Here is a 21,502-nt window from a genome sequence, read left to right on the forward strand (position 1 = left end):
TGTTGCTTTTTCTATTAAATATTTTTTTCTTTTCTTATAACAGTCACAGCTTGAGAACAATAAGGAGAGGGAAATATAATTAGGAGATTATAAATGGATGACTTTACTAAGAAAGTTAAAAATTTTATTTATATCTAAAAATACTCAATGGGATAAAAAGACAAACATTTGATTTTCTTTTTTTTACATATGCTTTTTAAAACCTTGGAAGAAGATGAAGGAAAATGAGGCAGAAGGCGTGGTCAATATGTTTGACAAATGTGTTCAGGAAGAATGTTAAATTTATACACTGCATCTACCCACCCCCCCAAGAATTTAAGTTTTTGTAGATATTATTCCAGTAATAAAAGAAGAATAATTACATTCTTCCTTACAGTTACAAAACGCAGTAAAGTTGATGATCCTATAAAAGGGACATCTGGGGAATCCTTCAGATTCAGCTATCAGTCCTACTTGCCTTTTAATTTTATGTAAATGTGCCCTCATTTTGAAATGACAGAACTAACTCTTAAGCTCAACAAACTCTTCATCATGATCTTGGTCACTGAAAAAGCTTTGAGACTCTTCTTAGGTTGAATGAAGGCTAACTACGAACTGAACTGTTTGTACCTAGTCTGACTTACCTACACATTCTTAAAGATACAGCGAGGCACAGATTTAAGTAATAATCGGGGGATCGCCCGTATATACATACATGTAGTGTGGTTATGTGTGTGGCAGTGGAAGTGTGTACAATGAAGGCTTCAGGAAGGAAGGGAGTTTGGGGCTTTAAGTCAAGTAAAACAGACAGGATGTGAGAGGAAAAATGTAAATTCAGTTGTGGAAGAATAAAGTTAGCTTGACGTACTTTGAGGAAGTGCAGATGGTAGTTTGACTGGAATGAAAGGTCTGCCTAAAAATAGTCATTGGAAATAAGGTTAAAGGAACAAATATGAATCATATTAGAGAGTCATTTTATATACCCAGGGAGCTCTGGTGGTAAGCAATTGCACTGCCAAGTCAAAAGCAAGTGGCTTGAATCCACCAGCGGCGACCCAGGAGAAAGATGAGCAATCTTCTCTCTTGTGACTCACAGCCTCTGAAAATCCACTAGAAGCTCTTAGCCTTCAGGGAGTGGTATTGATAACCCAATGGCCCTCCCTTCCCAGTGGTTTCAATCCATCAACAGCTCCACAGAAGAAAGATGGCCAGTCACTACTCTTGCAATTTACAGTCTCAGAAATCCAATGGAGGGTCAGCTCTGAGTCTCTTCAAACACACAGCAATGAGTTTTGAGTTTTAATAAATACAGTGACAGATCTGCATTTTTATGCTTGTCATTTTGAAATTATTTTAAAGCAACACAATTCTTTCTTTTTAAAGAAATCCATGGAACAGTAGCATGCAAAGAATATTAAAAAGGGGACAGTTTTATCAGATCGGAGCTCTTTTCTCTTCCTAATCTCAGTAAAAAGTTTAAAAACCACTGTCATGAATGCTGACAAGTTTGAGGCTAGAGTGAGCAGAGACTGGACTGAGGAGCCCGTTGTGGAGACAGAAAGCACAGAAATCACATTCTAGGGGGGCTGTAAGGGGAGAGGGGATGGAAGACAGAGTAAGTTGTACATAGGGAATTAAAACAGAGACAGTACTAATTCAAAGGCTCATGTGTGAGTTGTTGTGGAGGATAATAGTGCCATTGCAGAAACAGTGAAGGGCACAGGATGGAAGGCTGCTGGTTTTGGTTAAAGACCATGGTGTGCTTTTGAATGTATTTTAAGTACTAAGGAGCAACACTGTCAGTTTGAAGACTAAGGTGTGCCTGATTTAGGCCATGGTCTTTTTCAATCAATTGTTAGAGCTAAGAGTGGGGCAATGAATAAAGGTGACAGAAGAAGAATTGATGTCTTTGAGTTATGATGGAGAAGAGTATCGAATATACTATGGACTGCAAAAAAAAAAAACCACCCCAAAACCAAAAAACAAAAACAACAACAACAACAAAAAGCCCAAACAAACTCATGCAGTCAGAAAAAGTGTAGCCAGAATGCTCCTTAGAGGCAGGGATGATGAAATTTCATTTCCAATAATAAAAGAAGAATTGCATTCTTCCTTACAACTACAAAACCTATGGCATATTGCTAGGAGAGGCTATTCCTTAGGAAGGGGCATTATGCTTGGAAAGGGAGAGGGTGAGCAAAAGAGAAAATGACCCTCAGTGAGATGGTGACTGCAACAGTGAGCTCGAGTACACCGGAGCTCAGGAGGAGGATGGCATAGGATAGAACATGGGTCAAATCTCTTGTTTACAGGGTTGCTGTGAGTCCTACACAACTCTGCCATGGCCAAAGGAATAGAAAGTAGCACTTTTTCCCCTTATTTCTTTTCTTTCTTAATAGATGGAAAAAACAAAATGATTTTTTTTTTAAAAATTGTTAATGTCACAATGCTTCACTTTATTAGACCTAGACATTTTTAAAAGTGTCTGAAATGTCACCTTGGAAGCTCTGGTGGCCTGGTGAGTAAGGAGTTGCATTGTTAACCCCAAAGTGAAATGTTCAAATCCACCAGCTCCTCCCTGGGAGAAAGATGCCCAATCTCCTCCGAAAACCCACTGAAGGGGTCATCTGTAATCTGTTCCAACTTGCTAGCACATAACAACAAAGGTTTCACCTAAAACTCCAAACAAGATCGTCAATGTTCTAAGAGGAGTTTCCATTTTAGTAGCATTTCTGTTCTTCACACAGTTGTGATGTCCAGCACAAAACTTTTTCTTGGAAAAAGTCACTTTTCCAGTGGCCTTTAAGATAACGAAATGATTTCTTTTAAGCATACATGCAACAAATTCTTTCTGAGACAGAAGACTTTTCTCATGAGTGTCCATTAGGCTGCACCTGACCCACTGGGTCCTGATATGCTTCAGTTGGGATGAGAGTAAATGAATTGTTTTTGGCAGTCTGTAACCAATGAGGAGAAACTCCTCTTCCTCTACGTTTCTGAAATGTGATGCAAATACTCCCGCCCTTTTCTGGGAACAGAGAACGCCTGACTCAGGCAGCTGCTGCTATTAAAGCCGCCCCAGCCTGCCCACTTCCCTGCTGGGGTGAGCACCACCGCGGAGATGCAGCTTGCTAACTTGTGCTGGCTGAGCTCGGCCCTCCTGGCCGCCCACAGCCTTCTGGTTGTGGCAAACAATGGGACGGAGGAAGTCAGAGATGAAACCGTGCAGGACGCCTGCCCCGTGAGGCTAGAGAGCCGAGGCAAATGCGAGGAGGGGGCCGAGTGCCCCTTCCAGGTGAGCCTGCCTCCGCTGACTCTCCAGCTCCCCAAGCAGTTCAGCAAGATCGAAGAGGTGTTTAAAGAAGTCCAGAACCTCAAAGAGCTCGTCAGTCACCTGCAGAAGTCTTGCCAAGACTGCAAACTGCAGGCTGATGACAACGGAGACCCGGGCAGGAACGGACTGCTGGTACCCAGCACGGGCGCTCCCAGGGAGGCTGCTGACAACAGAGTTAGAGAGCTAGAGAGTGAGGTTAACAAGCTGTCCTCGGAACTGAAGAATGCCAAGGAGGAGATCGATGGGCTTCAGGGTCGCCTGGAGAAGTTGAATCTCGTAAATATGAACAGCATAGAAAACTATGTTGACAGGAAAGTGGCCAATCTTACGTTTGTTATCAATAGGCTGGATGGCAGATGTTCATCCAATTGTTCGAGCCACGAAGCTGTTCAACCACGTCCAGGTATGTGTAATCCTGTTTTCTTATCACTTGTTTGTGCACGCTATGCAGTTGTGCAATGTCTACAAACATTAACGGGCTCAAATGAGCTAAATAAGTGATGGGATAAATAAATGTCTTTTATTTATCAAAGAGGTCCAGAAAATGTGTCCCTAAGTGTGGCTATACATCTAACTAACTCCTGGAACTGTAATTAGACTGAATAGGAAGCACTTTGAGTTTCAAGATCTTACTGATACTAGACAAGCAGAAGCAGAAGGAGAATGTCTTGATGTTTTAGGGCAGTTGATTCCTTCATCTTTCCAATGAAGTGCTTGAAAACAATCGAGATTAGGAAATGTTTACAGTTACATTTTGTTCATCGGAAACTGGCTTTCCAGAGGAGTGCCTCGGGGTTGAGGAGTGTCATTTCTCACACAACAAGAGCTCTTTCAGAGATTTTAGCAAGTAAATCTGCAGTCCATAATCCCACATCTCTCTTGAAAAGAGGAGAGTTCAGAGATGAATAAAAGCAGTTATGTGGCTTCAAATATGTGCAAAATGCCTTGAGACTTTGTGGCACAAAAATACTATAAGGGAGAGAGTCTGGGCATGCACCTACAGTAAGGAATCCATTCTTGGTTCTTGATCTGCTTTGTGTAAATCAGAGTTCAAGCATATAAAACTCACCCTCACCGTTCAGAGAAACTTAACTTCTACAAGTACATGCTGAGAAGCACACACCTACTCATGACTGTGCCCAGAACTTGATGTCATTGGGTTCTCTGAAACTGGGCTTTCCACTCAAGTGCCTGAAAACTGCTGCTGATGGTGTTTTTTACACCAAGCAAAGCTATCTTTGCATTAACCGTGCATCTATTTGCTATCAGTGTGATGCGAAGGTGTCGAGTGCCTGGCATAGACTGTATTCATTGGTCAAGTACTATAGGCGTGTTCTACCTCCAAGCAACCTGCCAGTGAAGGTTCCAAGGACATAGGCAGTGTCCCTGGCAGTCTGTATCAGAGGGTACACCGCATTATGCTACAAAAGAGGTTCACATTTTAGGTGACAAGCCTCCATGCACATTAGATTTAGCATTGCACGGCAACTTGTAATGGTATAAATAAGATTCTACTGTCTGTTTCTCTGTGCAAATATTTGGGGAAATATCTGAATCTTATAAGGGTGGCATTGTCTTAGAAAGCTGCAACACTAGCTGAAAGGCCACACTTCTCTGGAGGTTCAAATCCACCAGCTGCTCTGCAAGGGGGAGGTGGAGGTGTATGTGCAAAGGTGGGCAATTACTATGCAATCTAAAGCCTCCGAAAATCCACAGGAGGCTCAGCTCTAAGTCGGTTCCAACTCGGCAGCCAGGATTGACTGACTGGAAAACACAGCAATAGATTTTTGTGTCTAAGAGGAACTAATAATAAACTTACCAGACACAACTTTTATTCAGATTAGTGGAGACTAAGTAACTATCATTGACTCCCGCAGAAATGACTATTGAACTTATCCTGAACATTATCGCCTCCTGTCACTTTCTAAAAACCAGATGGGGGAAACACTGGATAAATACAACTTTAGCTAATAAATTAAGAATATTGGTATATCGGAGCCCTAGTGGTATGGTGTGTAAAATCTTAGACTGAATGCTCCTGAAGTGCTGGCATTTCCAATTCACTTTGGGAGAAAGACAGGCAACCTCCTCCCATAAAGATGTATAGCATGGGGAAGCAGAAGGCGCACCACTCTGAGTCAGACACGTCTTGGAGTAGTAGTATGTTATTTAAAAAATTCTTTTTACTTGTGTGTTTGTGTTGTTTTTTTTAAATTTAGCTTTCATGTAGGAAAAAATAAAAATCAATCTATGACCAATGCTATATTTTCTAATTTCAAAAGGCATCATTTGAAACATGTTCTAGATAAGTTTCTGACAATGAATTTGTATCACTTTACCCTAAAAACAAACAAACAGCAAAGCCCAAACCTAGTACCATCAAATTCCTTCCAACTCACAGCAACCCTACAGGGCAGAGAGGACCTGCACCCACAGGTTTGTTTCCCAAGGCTCTAACTCTGTGGGAGCAGACGGCCCCTTCTTTTCTTCTTCAGTCTCCAGCTTCAACTGCCAGCTTCTGGGGAGCAGGGGAGCACCTAAGCACTGCACCACCAGACCTTCTTATCAGCCCCTTTAGAAAATGGAAACAGACACTGGTGTTGCTTCTGTCTATGCAGAATGAAGGTCTAGGAGAGCTGGGATTTTCTTAACTTTCTGGTCCCCAGAACACGCTATTTATAAGAACAAGCTTCACAGCCAGAAAGATCTGAGTTTGTGTCTGGGCTCTACCCCATACTATTGCATGTAAAACATCTAAGTCTTCTCACCTGCAAACTGGGAACAATGCCTACATCATAAGGTTGATGTGGATTAAGCATGAAAATGTAATCAAACGTTACTGTGGCATAGTACCTAGGACATACAGGTAGCACACACTATTATTTTTATTTATTACTCTTATGATTGCTTGTTATTGCTGTTGTCATTATTACCAACTGAGAGTATGTTTGAGAGCCATGCTCTGCTTTCATAACACAAAGAATACCGTTTTAACGTTGTTGTAACAACTATCTCTAGTCCCTAACAAACATGCTTGCTAAAGGAATGCAAGTAGGCATGGCAGCGCAGGATTTCTTTATTTGAAATGAAATTGAATGACTGACTGATCAAAATGTCTTTGTACCTACAAATAATTATTCAAATGCATAGTTTTCACTAATGAAATTCAAACCTGTGTTGTCTTCCTTCTTCAGTGCAACATCTGATATATAAAGACTGCTCTGAGTACTACACAATAGGCAAAAGAAGCAGTGAGATCTACAGAGTCACCCCTGATTCCAGAAACAGTAGCTTCGAGGTGTACTGTGACATGGAGACCATGGGGGGAGGCTGGACAGTGCTGCAGGCACGTCTCGACGGAAGCACCAACTTCAACAGAAGCTGGCATGACTACAAAACTGGCTTTGGAAACCTCAGAAGAGAATTTTGGCTGGGAAATGATAAAATCCATCTTTTGACCAAGAGTAGCGAGATGATTCTGAGAGTAGATCTTGAAGACTTTAATGGTGTCAAGCTGTACGCCTTGTATGATCATTTTTACGTGGCTAATGAGTTTCTCAGATACCGGGTACACATTGGTAACTACAATGGCACAGCTGGAGATGCCTTACGTTTCAGTAAGCAGTATAACCACGATATGAAATTTTTCACCACCCCAGATAGAGACAATGACCGGTATCCCTCAGGGAACTGTGGGCTCTTCTACAGTTCAGGCTGGTGGTTTGATGCATGTATGTCTGCAAACTTAAACGGCAAGTATTATCACCAGAAATACAAAGGTGTCCGGAACGGGATTTTCTGGGGCACCTGGCCTGGTATGAATGATGCACATCCTAGTGGCTACAAGTTCTCCTTCAAAGAGACCAAAATGATGATTAGACCCAAACATTTTAAGCTATAGATCATAAGAGCTCATTCCTACAGGTTTTGTTACCTAATAAGGCTACAGCACTTTGGAAAATGCCTTGTTTCACATTCCTTTTCCATGGTTCAAAAATACATTCCCAAGTTGTGGGTCCTTATGCTATACAGCATTTGAAATAAAGCTGAAAAATTATATCTTGGTGCTATAATGCTGTTATCCAAATAAACGCTTATAAATAGAAATATTAAGGATTACATATTAGATTTCTAATTCTCTTAATGAAATCTTTTATTATTTGTATTATTGTCTACAATAATTGTTCATTGTAGATTTTACACAAATCTACATTTTGGCTATGTTTTAAGTACAGCTGAAAATACATTACTTTTCAGGTTACAAATGGTGATTTGGGTAGTTATTTGCCCCTAAATGTCCTAATCCTGTTCTGAAAGATATCAATTTACAGCATCTGTGTCATAGAAATCTAACAGCATTATAGTTCCCAGGCAAAGAGAAATAATACATACAACTAATGTATTATCAGTTATTTGTCACTTAAAATATTTTTAAATACAGCAGCATGTCACTTGTAAAAGTGTTCAGAAAATAATATTAAAGGTCATAGTTTAACTCTTCATATGCTGATGGTAAAAAAATGGCTTTAACTTCCTCTGTTCTGCATATAGTTTCTAATTTAAGATTTCTTATCACTGTGCTAATCTACTGGTCGGATTTGTTTGACGTAAGCTGGTGGTGTGAACGAAGCATTTATTTATAGGCTATAATAGTCTGAAGGTCAATTTTATAATATAAGCAATAATATTAAGTGATTCATCATACAAAGCTGTGATAAAAAGTAGATGTATCAGAAATTTTGAGAAACATATATGCTCATAAAGAGACTGTCTTCTGATTTGATGGGAAATAGGTATAATTTCAGGAGACTTGAGCAAATATATTAACCCATATAACTACTTCAAAGTTTGTCTATCTTTCTACTTTATATCAAAGGTTCAAAATTCTATTTTCCATTGAACTTTCACAACACTTCTCTAACAAAATATTCTGTAACATTCCTCTTTACTATTTCATACACCTCACTAAAAAGTATAATCTAGACTTTCATGATCTATAAGATAGTAAGGAAAGTAGATTCCATAAAATTTTTGCTTAACACATTTTATCCACGAATTATGTATGGAGTCGTTATGAATTGCAGGTGACGTGACAGCACATAGCACCACCACCAAATGTATGAAATATACATTGTAGCTCTGGTGGCCTAGTGGTAAGATGCTGCACCACAACCCCATAGGCATGCTGTTTGAATCCACCAGCTGCTCTATGGGAAAGGATGGGCAATCTCCTTCTGTCTAATTAATTGACTGCCTTCTGAAAACTCGCTGAAGGTTCAGCTAGGAGTCGGTTCTGGCTCAGTGGCATACATCAAGAACAACAAGATTTATCAAGGAGGGCTGATTGTTCGTTCATACACATACTATTTAGAGTTTCCTGTGTTTTTAAGTGACCAGTATTTGTTATCTTGACTGAGATTATGTTTTAAAGCTCAATAATTTTTAAAAATAATGACTAAAATTGGTCTTTAAAATTTTGAGATAGAGCTAATTCACCTATGACTGTGTGGAAAAAATATTTTTTTTTGAAAAAATATTTTTAAAAATTTTTTTAAAAATTATTTTAATGGCTAAGCAGTAATGTTTAAAATGAATTGATAATAAATTAATCCAATAAACAGTTTAAACATATAAAGCATAGGAAATATTCAAATAATTAAATTTACTGATCCTCACTTTCGGGTAACTATTGAAGATAAGGTTTTAAAGGCAACGGCAGTGTCTTAAAGTTTTTGTTTATAATTCTTACTTTCTGTATACACAAGTTTATGCTCCATGTCTTTTAAAATCTTGTAAAATAATCAATCAATCTTCATACCTGTTTATTTCTTTAATGTGAAAACATTAAATATTACCATTTTCAAAATAACATATTCATGTTTACTCTTGTTTGGAAACTTTTATCATTAACCTAGTCTAGACGACCCTAGCTTCTCAACAAGACACACTGGCTGCAACAAGGGCTCAGGCAAAGCCAATGTCTGTGAGGATGGGCTGGGTGGGCAGTATTTCATGCCATCATACACGCGAGCGCTGGGACTTGCAGCCAACAAGAAAGCCCTTAACGGCAGCAGCAACGTGGGCAGTACCCTTGACTCTTGAGAGTCTCATCAGCACAACTCCTTGAATAGGAAGACAGGCACCTAGAGGAACAGTATGATTTTCTCGAATGCTTTTTAAGGGAGCTCTGGTGGTCTAGTGGCAAGAAGCTGAACTGCAATCCTGAAGGCATGTGTTCAAGACTCCATGGGAGAAGGATGAATAATCTTCTCCTGTTCCTTTAAATGCCTCTGAAACCCTCTGGAGGGTCAGCTATGGGTCAGTTCCAACTCAACAGTACACAACAATGTTTTTTATATATTTTATATTTTATTTTTATATATATATATTTTAAATACAAAAGCATCAATTTCTTCTTGCAGCACTCAAGTACATCTCCCCTCAATCATTAACATTTCTATTCCAACCCAGCCTTCATTATCTTCTAAGATAAAGCACATGCTCTTAATAGACGTCCATGCCTCCAATTTCTTCAGTACATCTCAATTCCTCTTCCATATCACTGACAGAGGGGTTATTGAAAAATGCAGTGCTTATCCTATTATTGTCCTGCTTAAATTCTGTGTCTCACTTCCTAAAAGAGAACGTCTATCAAATAAGTCTCTATGAGCAGATTTCTGCCTACCTGTTCAGACTCACTCTAACACTACTCAAACCCTCACTTGTGTTTTCATTACTTTTTTGTATGACGTTCCCTTGGCCTACGAAAGGGAACAGGTAGGTGTTCAGTGCTTGGTTGCTAACTCCACTTTTAAGAGAAAAGGACTTGGTTGCTAACTCCACTTTTAAGAGAAAAGGAAAGCACTGTCCTTTCCCACTGACTTCTTAAGTTGATGTTACAAGCTACAGCATCATAATTCCTCATTACTACTAAAGCCGAAGTAAGACTTGAGATAATAAGGGAAAAATATATAAATATCTTAACATTTAAGATGCCAAATGTGGTTTTTTCAGGAAAAAATACTTATTTTTGTTAGATAGTTTTTAACTGAATTTCAAAGAATTGTGGTTGGGATAGACATTAAATTTTTTAAAATGTTTACCACTCTAACAAAGATTAGAGGACAGGGAACATTTGGCAGAAATTTCAGAGATCTAATTTTAAAACCCTTTTAAAAAAGAATTTAAAAAATGTTTATCACACATTTTGTTTTCTAATACACTCTTTAAAAAGAGTGGCAAACTATTGTTGTAGCTACATGCTTGAAATATTATGTTTTAAAAAAAATTAAAAATAAGAGATGAGTTTCAAAAACAAACAAACAAGAATCCATCAGCTTAACGTGAATGAAAGTCACAGGAGGCCTGCTGGCACAGTGTTACTTATCTGCTAGCCAAAAGATTGATAGTTCAAAACCACCTACTGCTCCATGGGTGGACAACAGGACAGAGACACTGCCATAAAGATTTATAGCGAACTCTATAATTCTACTCTATGTCCTACAGGGCCACTACAAATTAGAATCAATTAAATGTTAGCAAGTTTGATTTCTTGCAGTGTTTTGTTGTTGTTGTAAATATAACCCTCAGTCCTTGCCAGGTTTTGTGTTATTACTCCATAGGTTTGAACTCTAGCCCCCCCATTTGTAAGCTAGGTCATCATGGCAATGTCACTTAAAGGCACTGTGCTTTGGGCTCCTTCTATTATCAAATGGGGTAATACCAGAAATCTAGTTTATAGGGGTTTTTTGAGAGAATTAGATGAAATAATATATTACGTAAAGTACTTCTTGTTGTGTACCATAAAGTCAGAAATGACTCACAGCTGACCCTCCACTGGGGTTTTAGAGGCAGTTTAATGCCACAGGTGGAGATTGTCCATCCTTCCGCAGAGCAGCTAACAGATTAGAACTGTGTGCCTTCAGGATTGCAGCACAGATTCTTACCACTAGGCCACCAATAGCTCTTCTTTTATGGCAGTGTAGTTAGGAACTGCTTTGATTAACAAGACTATTGTCTCAGATTTTCTGAAAACCTGCTGGAGGGTTGGCTATGAGTCAGTTCCAACTTGATGGCGCACAACAACATTATCTAAAGAAGCAAAATTATCACTGGGAAATGAGAGTACTATCAAGTCTGAGGATTTGGATGACTGCTATAAAGGGAGAATGTGGAAAAGTAGGATCAGATATATCATAAGATTGGGTAACAAACGAACTTTTAGAGGAGATTCTGCATGTAAGTCTCGGGGAAATCCCACCTATAGCGTCTGACTGCACCAGGCTGGACAGCCGCTATGCTACCTGAGTTTTTTAAGAGACAAAATTACTTTTCACTGAACTCTCCTGGTAACAATATCTGTGAGATAGAGGTGTTGTCGTGCAGGATGCAGTGGGCATGCATAACATGCAACAAAATATACAAAGGAGACTCTAACTCTGGTCATTTGTTAGTTACATACTGTCCAGATTTAAGGAATCATTTATGGCTATTTAAAACCATTTTGTTGTTGTTGCTGATACGTAACACCAAGTCAGCTTCAATTTATAGCCACGTCATATAGGAGGAAGGAAACACTGCTGGGCCCTGCATCATCCTCACAATGACAGGCATGTTTGAGCCCATCACTGCAGCTGCCATGTCAATCCAGCAGAGAACTAACGGGTCATGGACAGAAACCTTTAGTTATGTGGAACTGCTTTTACCCCATTCCTCTTTATTTTCAGAGATATTCGTTGCTTTAAAACTTGTTTCAGGGTTGGTTTTTTTTTGGGGAGGGGAGTTGGGTTTTTTAAAAAGATTTCTTTTATACTGTTTTTTTTACAAAGTTTGTATACATTGTTTTCCACACCGGATCTTTCCCATTTCCTTCACCCCCACCCACCTATCAAATTGTAGGACCCTATGATTAACCTCATGCCCCTTTTGTGGTTATTTTCCCCCCATAAGTACTCCCCTAGTAATCCAGGTTAGATTTAATCTAAAACTTATATTTGTAATAGCTTTCAAACAGCTTAACACTGGAACAGCTATAAGTAAATCTGGTCACTTCCACTTAATACTAGGTCCAGTTGCAAGTGGAAAAGGAGTACAACTCTTTGTATATGGCTAGGCTTTCCATGCATACACACACACTCCGAACCCACATATATATGACATATATATGCTGTTGCTGTTGCTATGTGCCCTCGAGTCACTTACGACTCATACTGACCCGATGCACAACAGCCCTAAACCCTGTTCTGTCCTGTGCCAATCTCACTGTTTCCGACACAGCTGCCCTCATTGTCCCAGTCACTAAATCAATCCACCTCATAGAGGGTCTTCCTCTCCTGCGCTGTCCCTCCACCCTCCCAAGCATGATGTCCTTCTCCAAGGACTGGTCCCTCCTTGCAACATGTCCAAAGTAAGTATGTCAGAAGAAGCTTCAGAATTCTTGTCTCCAAGGAGTAGCCTGGTTTAACCTCTCTAGAGAATACCAGAACACTTGATCATGCTAATGAGAAACCTATACTTGGACCAAGAGGCAGTCGTCAGAACAGAGCAAGAAAACACTGCATGGTTCAAAATTGGGAAGGGCGTATGCCAGGGATGTGTCCTATCTCCATATCTTTTCAACCTGTATGCAGAACAGATTATCCAGGAGGCTGGGCTCTATGAGGAGAAATGTGGGGTCAAGATTGGTGGAAGATCTATCAACAATCTGCGATATGCAGATGATACAACCCTGCTTGCTAAAACTGAGGAGGACCTGAAACACCTGCTGCAGAGGGTCAAGGACTGCAGTCTACAATATGGATTGAGGTTTAATATCAAGAAGACAAAGATTCTCACCACTGGGCCAATTGGCAGCTTCAGGATGGATGGTGAAGAGATTGAGATTATTCACAGCTTCAGTTTGCTTGACTCCACAGTCAACACTCTCAGCACCAGCAGCCAGGAAATGAGAAGACGTATTGCCATGGGAAAGTCTGCTGTTAGGGACCTCTCCAAAGTACTGAAGAACAATGGTGTCTCTTTGGAGACTAAGGTGCGTTTGATACAGGCCATGGTCTTTGCTATCACTTGTTATGCATCAGAGAGTTGGACAATGACTAAGGAGGATAGAAAGAGAATTGATGCCTTTGAGCTGTGGTACTGGAGTATTAAGGGTACCATGGACTGCTAGGAAAACAAATAGATTCATCCTGGAAAGGGTCAAACCGGGCTGCTCCTTGGAGGCAAAGATTCTAAGGCTCTGTCTAACATACCTTGGACATGTTGCCAGGAGGGACAGGTCCTTGGAGAGGGACATCATGCTTGGTAGGGTGGAGGGACAGCACAGAAGGGGAAGGCCCCCTATGAGGTGGATTGATTCAGTGATTGGGGTAATCGGGATGAGTGTACTGGAGACTGTGCGATTGGTGCAGGACAGAGCAGAGTTTAAGGATGTACATCGGGTCTCTATGAGTCACAAGCGACTCGACAGCACAGAACAACAACAACGGTGAGCCTTTTCATTTTCTTAGCAGTCCATGGTATATTCAATACTCTTTGCCAACACCACAACACAAAGACATCAATTCTCCTTCTATCCTCCATATAGTATATATGCTACTATATAATTCTATAGTGCATGTGCTAGAATACATAAGGAAACCTACACATGGAGATAAAACAGACCTATAACTCTAAGATACATAATCAAAACACAACATTAAAAAAATCACCATGACAAAAACTGCTATAGCTAGATTATTTTATATAAAATTTCCATGAGCTAGAAATTAATTTTCTTTAAATCTCCTTTATCAGATAGTTTGCAATGAGTGCTCCTCTTATTCTTTGAACTGATCCTTTATTATTCCTTTTTCTGTCCCTGCCAACCCCATCGTATTGCTTGCCTCTATTATTGTCTACATGTTGCTCTTTCTGCTTCTTGACAGCGTCCCTCTTAAGCCAGCAGCGTACTGTTCCTATGCCCACCTTCAATTCTGCATCTGCTAACTTGTGATCAACTTCTTTTAGGACATACACCGCATCTTAAAAAGAATTCAATTACTTTGGTCTTTTATTTTTTTTAGAAGGGAATATATAACTCTGATACTATGTACTTTATTTCTAAAAGGGGGAGAAACCATCTAGAACATATGTATCTTAGCCCCTCAAAATTAATTTGTATTTATACTCATTACTTTAATGGCTGTGTATGGTGGAGTTCCCAGGAGTTCCCAGTTTAAGACAGATTTGGAAGCAGGAGTGGCATCCACTTTCTAAATGACATGCTCTGGAAACTCTATGAACTTGGAGAAACGACGATAGCTATAGAAAGGCTTCAGGCCTTTTGTTAATAGGGTCACCATGAATTGTGTTTGACTCGACGGCAATCAACAATAATAACACAACAATTCATTATTTAAATCCAATTCTTTTAAAATATTTGCCTACTATGTGCAAGGCATGCTATATGCTTTTCAAAGTACTCTGGACAAGACTTTTTTCAAAATAATAAATTTCTAAACCAAACAGAGTTGACCCTCTCCTATTCAAGATTAAACACACTGTCATCACATGGATCCTGACTCAGCTCAGAGCCGAGATAACGAGAATGCTTACAATGAAGTTCTTTCTATTATGGAAGGTTTTGTATAAATGTTCCACTTACTGTGCAATCACAGAGAATCTGAAAACATATGCAGTCCCTAGACCTGCAGGTTGGTGGAGGCAAACACAGGGCACTTACTTTGTGAAGCTCACCAAAGAAGGGTCCACAAAAATCACTGATTAACATTCATTTCCCATTCAGTAATGGAAAGACCACATTGCTAAAAGTCAATCTAAATAAATGGTTTTAATTTTTGTTTATAAGGCCCCACATTTGGGGGTCTTTTGCTTCTACACCCTAATAATCACAAGCAGATGACAATAACTGAGTGCCAACCACGTATTGGCCACTTTGCTAGAAGTATTTCCAATGTTATCTCTGTTTGCTATGATTAATGCAACAAAAAGCCTTTACACCCACCACATGTCTTCCCTGGGGCAATGAATTAAAAAAAAAAATCTACACACCGTTTATCATTTGTAGACCTGAAGCTATTTCCAGCTTTCTTGGCATTTCTTGGGCTAATTTTCCATGGGTCAAATACACCTACTGGAACCCTGGGAATCACCTGGCTTTGAAGCAGGAAATGACTGCAATTAAGTCTGTTGAACGTGAAACAATGCGTTCTGTAACTTATCAAAACAATTGCATAATATTTTATTGACAGGATGCTTTTCATAATCTAATAAATTTTCAAGTATATTAATGTTCCTACTTAGCCTAGTGCTTACAGTTTGTTCTTTTCTTCCAGCAGCTAAGTCAGAATTTATAACAACTCTGACAGAAAAGGCAAACAAGTTTCTATGCTCTCCAAACACTATCTGACTCCTGTGGTTACCATGGAAGGACTCCCTGATGAACAAATTCTGCTCAAGAATAGAGCACTTTGCAAGCTCTTTGAAAGCCAAACTATTTCTTAGGTAAACAGCAAAGTTTAAAATTTTCATTTGTTAAAAAAAAATCACTGATTTAAAATGTAACATTTACAAACAAGTGGCACTGGTGCCTGGATACCTCTTAAAATCTGTAGTCTATATCTTAATAAGGAGTCCCTGAGTGTTACAAATAGTTAAGTGCTCAATTTCCAGACAGAAGATTAGTGGTTCGAGTCCACTGAGAGCTACCTCAAAACACACGCCTGATCCTAAAAGGTCAAAGCCCTGGAAACCCCTGTGAAGTATAGTTCCATTTTACACACAAGGGGTCTCCAGTCTTTGGAACAGACTCAATAGCAACCAACGAAACATATTTGATGAAATATTTTGTTTTTACCTGAACAAATCAATTATCAGAAATCTCAAGAGGCCATGATATCACGTATAATTATGAATGTAGATGGGAAAGAATGAGCCTTTTTGATGAATATAGGCTTGATATTTAACACATCAAACTGCTAGAGAAAAGGTTTTCAAACAGTATACTGAAATCTCCAAGGTTATGCAGATATATTTTGTTGTTGTTGTTGTTAGGTGCTGTCAAGTTGAGTGCAACTCCTAGTGACCATATCAACAAAAAACAATCTGAACTCTATCATCCCCTGTGCCATCTTCATCATTTCGGACATACTTAAGTCCATTGCTGCAATCACTGACTGTCAATTGCTTTTGTTAAGAGTCTTCCTCTCTTTCGTTGTTCTTCTACCTTTCCAAACATGATGTCCCTTTCCAAGAAATAGCCTTTTTTTAGCTACATGCTCAAAGTTTGTAAGAGAAAGCTTTGCCATCTTTGTCCCCAAGGAACATTCTGGCTGTACTTTCTCTAAGACATACTTATTTGTTCTTTTGGCAGTCCATATATTCAGTACTCTTTCCCAACATCAGAGTTCAAAGCCATCAATTCTTTTTCTGTCATCTTTATTCATTGCCCAGCTCTCAAAGGTACTTAAAGCAATTAAAAAGGTCATAGCCTGAATCAAGCACACCTTAGTCTTCAAACTGACATCATTGCTCCTCAATAAGTTGGAGAGGCCCCTGACTACAGACTTTCTCAGTGTAATACGTCTCCCAATCTCCTTACTGTAATATCAAGGGAGTTGATACCAGATGCTTTCTGGGTGCAGATATATTTTAGGATTCCCAAAAAGAAGTGGAGTTAAGGAAGAAGTCAAGAGAAAATATGATGCCTGAAATATCATTCACTTGGATTAAAAACCCTCTTTTATTTTATATCTTGAGGCTCTAGCATCAATTTACATATATAAAAAGAGGTTTTTAATCAAAACAGCTTTTGAAAAATCATTGCTTGTCCATTGCTTATTTCCTTAGGCATTCAGCTTGAAAAAATAAAAATGGAATAGATGAGGAGTGGTTCCAAGTTGGTCTGGTGTATGTAATGTTCACCCCTGAGCTCCCTGAGAATTTTAGGTAGACTTCATATAGAAAACTCAGAAACATAGGAAATGCCTTGTTTTTAAGCTTGCCTTCTGAATTCAGTAGCAAGTTTACTTCAGTGGATGGGGTTTGCAGATTACCGTGTAAATTCACTCCTTTGAAAATCTTGGCAGCACTACATGCAAAAGACAGCGAATGCAATAAATAAATGCAGATAGATACCATGATCAATGGTATTCATGCTCTACTTTCAGTATTCTTGCGTCTTATAGGTTAACTTTAAAAATAGGGAAGGAAATCATAAGAGACATAAGGTAAGTCAGCAACATGTAGAGAGGTTATTGAAGTCATTAACTTTTGTCAGGAAGTGAAAGACTTCAAGAAGGTGAGGCCTGAGATGTCCCTGAAAGGGAGGCAGATTCTAACACACAAAAATGTTACTGGGCTGGGCAGAACAAACAAAGTCATCAGATGCTGGGAAATCAGGATCTGGTTAGGAATACTGTAACACACCTTATTTTGCTGGAACATGGAGAATGTGGAGAACTCAGTATAAAAAGAGAAGAAAGAATGGAAGCTGAATTGTCAGGAGAAGGTGGTGGTATTTAGCCCTTCTGAGAAGGCAAATAAAAATTCAAATCCAAAAACTCACACTCTCCCTCCACCACCTCCTGATCACTCAGCTTTGTTTTTTTGGGTCTCTGAGGTGATAATGTGCTGGATGGAAAGGCAAGTTGGAAGGAACTCGATTATTGCTTTATAAAATACTGAAATAGCCAAATATATCAAGGAGATGAAGGGTGGAGTTACAGAGAGAGGGAAAAATCCAGTTGGGAAGAAAAGTTTCTGGGAGAGTTTTCAAAGAGGGAAATGCGAGAGGTGTAGGAGAGGCATCTGCTGTGAGGAGGAAGATGAGTAAGTTTTGCTGCATGATTTGCTCTGAGATTCCTCCAGTTCTAAGGAGTCACTAATAAGGCACATTCTGAAGGCACATCTCATTCCAAGCTGTGCTAAAATGTGTCTTAGGGTGCACAGGAGCAAGAAGTTTATTTTGTGCACAAGTTATCTATATTGAGTATGAGATTTCCTCAGTGATGCCTCAGGAGACTTGGGGTAGTCAGAGAACTTAAATTACTTGCATCAATTTGCATAGCTATTTCATACAGAGCTAGAACTAAGACTCATTTTTACTGAACCACCATGCCCATCAGGTATTTCTCCCCCAAACTATCAAGATCTATTATTATAAAGAGCTTGCCTTTCAATTGCAAAGTTGGTGAAGAGTATTGAACTTATTATATAACTGCCAAGAGAACGAATTCGTCTTAGAAGAAGTTCAGCCAGCGGTGCTCCTTAGAGGCAAGGATAGTGAAACTCCATCTCTCATACTCTGGACATGTTATCAGGAAGGGCCAGTCTTTGGGAAAAAGATACGCTTGGAAAAGTAGGGGGTTGGTGACGGAGATTAAGAACCTCAACAAGGTGGGGTGACACAGTGAATGCAACAAATCAGTCACAACAATGCATGTCTGAGACATGGTGAAGATTTGTGCACAGGATCTGGCAAGGTTTGATCTGCTGCTCACAGAGTCATTATGAATCGGAGTAGTCTAGGATAGCATCTAACAACAACAAGAAGAAGGTTAGATCAAGGTGCATGCGTTAAAGTGAAGCTTTAAAGGAAAGCTGACTGGAAGACGTGTGTTTTAATTCTGCCAGCTGCTTCACAGGAGAAAGACATGGAAGGTGGCTTCCAAAACGATAACAGCTGTGGAAATTCTGTGTTGTTGTTAGGTGCTGTCGAGTTGAGCACAACTCATAGTGACCATATGAACAACAGATCTGAACTCTGTCCTATCCTGTGCCATCCTCATCATCTCTGACATACCTGACCCCAGTGCTGCAGTGACTGTGTCCATTCATCTGGTCTTTGTCTCTTTTGTCAACCCTCCACTTTTCTAAGCATGATGTTCCTCTCTAACAAATAAGCTCTCCAAGCAGCATGCCTAAAATATGTAAGATGAAGCTTTACCTCCAAGGAGCACTCTGACTGTGCTTTCTCCAAAACATATCTGCTGGAAACCCTACATGTAAGTTCTATTCTCCTACATGGTTACAATGTGTTTGAATTGGCTAGACAGTAACAGCATTTTTATTCTCAGATGTAGTCATTACAAGTGCCAAAATTTGTATCTTTTTAAATCAGAGATTTGATGTCAGGTTAATTCCTGTGCCTTCTTATTTAGTGTTTCTGATCCCACCAAACTATACCTGTTTGTGTCCACCTGAGTAGATATGGTCTCGAAGAAACATGGAAATAAGATAACAGGCTTGACATTAGGTTTTAAGCTTACTCTCGGTATCTCCTTTCTGTTGAAACTCTGCCAACTACATACCAGATGGAACAAAGAGCTGTCGAGGGCACAGTCACTGCTACAGCTACCTCCAGAACCAGTTCAAGGTCTAGTAGATGGCAGACACTCAGTAAAGATTTACAGAAGGAAAATATGCCGTAAACCAAGGACAGCAAGCAAAGGACACCTCCATTCTTTTTTACTCTTTGATATCTAATCTTCGACACTTTACCACTTACCACAGCTCATTCAGACAACAAAGTTTTTCTGACCATATACTAGATCCTTGATAGATCTAATCTTCATGTTTACTATTCCAAAGATAAAAAGAATAAGGACATTCTTCTTTTTTTTTTTAGAATAAGGACATTCTAACTTGGGGTCTATCTTTTATCTGAATTCTGCAGAATAATGCTGTATTGGCAAAAGGGGTGTGTGTGTGTGTGTGTGTGTGTGTATTGGTGGAAAGTATTTATGGGGAAAATCGAACATGATCTTGCTTAATTAATTCAGCCTGCTTAAAGTTTCTTGGCTCTGGTGGTCCAGCCTGGTGGTGAAGTCTTTGGGTTTGTGCTGCTACCTAAGGCTGTGCCTCTTGGGCAGTTTGAATCCACCAGCAGCTCCTTGGGGAGAAAAGATGGGCACTCTCCTCACCTTACAATTCAGATCCTTGGAAATCTGATGGAGGGTCAGTATGAGTTGGGACCTGACTCAACAACAATGGATTTAAGAAAGTTCCTTGACAGACAAGTGAAAAATATTTATCGAAAAGACCCAAGATCTATCTCTATTGTTTAACAGAATGTCAGCCTGTTGATAGTCAAACGAAATCTTGGAAATTTATTCTTGTAAGGCAGCCTAGCTGTCTGAAGGAAAAGCAAAAACATGCCAACAATAGCATGATATGTTGAAAAATTTTAAAAGGACATTTAGGCTATAAAAATGCATGTTTTCTAAGTAGGGAAATTAATGAGGTGTGATAGCTAAGAAAGGTGAGGGAAACACTTAAAAAGCAGCATTAGAGATTTATCTTTTTTTTTTTACTACATAGCTTGTTTAAAAAAATCAACTTTTAAAATCCTAAGTAGTAGTGTTTAAATGTTGGCTTGAGGAACACTAAGAAATAGTTGCTAAAATAGGAGACAGAAGGCGAGGTTTCATTCCTGGCTCTGCCGTTGGTCAACTGTGTCATACCCCGTACAGAATCTTCATGAAAATTGAAGTATATACATAAAATTATATACATGAGATGACTTTGACTGCAAGTTCCTTCAGGCAGGAATCTTATTTTTTCTCCAATGTGACCAGTTACTTCATTAATTAGTTAATGAATGTATGAAAGTAATGGAAAACAGTTTAACTTAAAAAAAAATATTTGAAATTTCCTTAGGGATCATCATAAAATATTCACCAGTGACTCTATATCAAATCCAAATTAGAAAGCAAATAAAGTTGCAACAGACTAAGACTCTTAGAAATTAATTTAAAATGTATATCCCTAAAATCCAACATTAACTTACTATGTAGGTCTAGCCTTAAGAGGAGGACCAAGTACCTTTTGCCTGTGTGAATAGACCAGTAAAAGAGAAATTTTAAAGATAGGAGATTAGGTTAAAAAAGTGGCAACATGTTTTTATAAACATATAGCAGTAGATGACACTGTTAAATCATACTGAAGTACCAAATTACCACTTTTTCAGAGAGTAATCCTATCACCATATAGACTCTACTGTACCCACATCTGCAGGCCAGGGAATTCTCTGGTAAGCCCGAGATCCACTGACTGGCCATTATCCTTGCTTTCCTTTTCTATACTTGTGACACCATTATCCAGTCAATGTCTTCAGTCAGAAACTCAAACACCATCTTACTCTACTTGCTTCCTCACTTCCTATCTATGCTTAGAAACTAAGTGCATCAT

At 39.2% G+C, this 21,502-nt stretch overlaps 2 protein-coding genes across 2 annotated transcripts in view; one reads left to right on the forward strand and one right to left on the reverse strand.

Moving 5' to 3' along the window:
* The window catches only part of CCDC146 (coiled-coil domain containing 146), a 115,935-nt gene that overhangs the window by 86,224 nt on the left and 8,209 nt on the right, over positions 1 to 21,502 (reverse strand). The window lies entirely within an intron of this gene.
* Positions 3,101 to 7,214, forward strand: FGL2 (fibrinogen-like 2). Its single transcript, XM_006882674.1, has 2 exons — positions 3,101 to 3,716; positions 6,508 to 7,214. The coding sequence occupies exons 1-2, from the start codon at positions 3,101 to 3,103 to the stop codon at positions 7,212 to 7,214; spliced, it is 1,323 nt and encodes a 440-aa protein (XP_006882736.1).

The sequence above is a fragment of the Elephantulus edwardii genome, unplaced genomic scaffold, assembly GCF_000299155.1.
Source record: "Elephantulus edwardii isolate Elephantulus edwardi_28Jun2011 unplaced genomic scaffold, EleEdw1.0 scaffold00022, whole genome shotgun sequence".
Classification (NCBI taxonomy): Eukaryota; Metazoa; Chordata; class Mammalia; order Macroscelidea; family Macroscelididae; genus Elephantulus; species Elephantulus edwardii.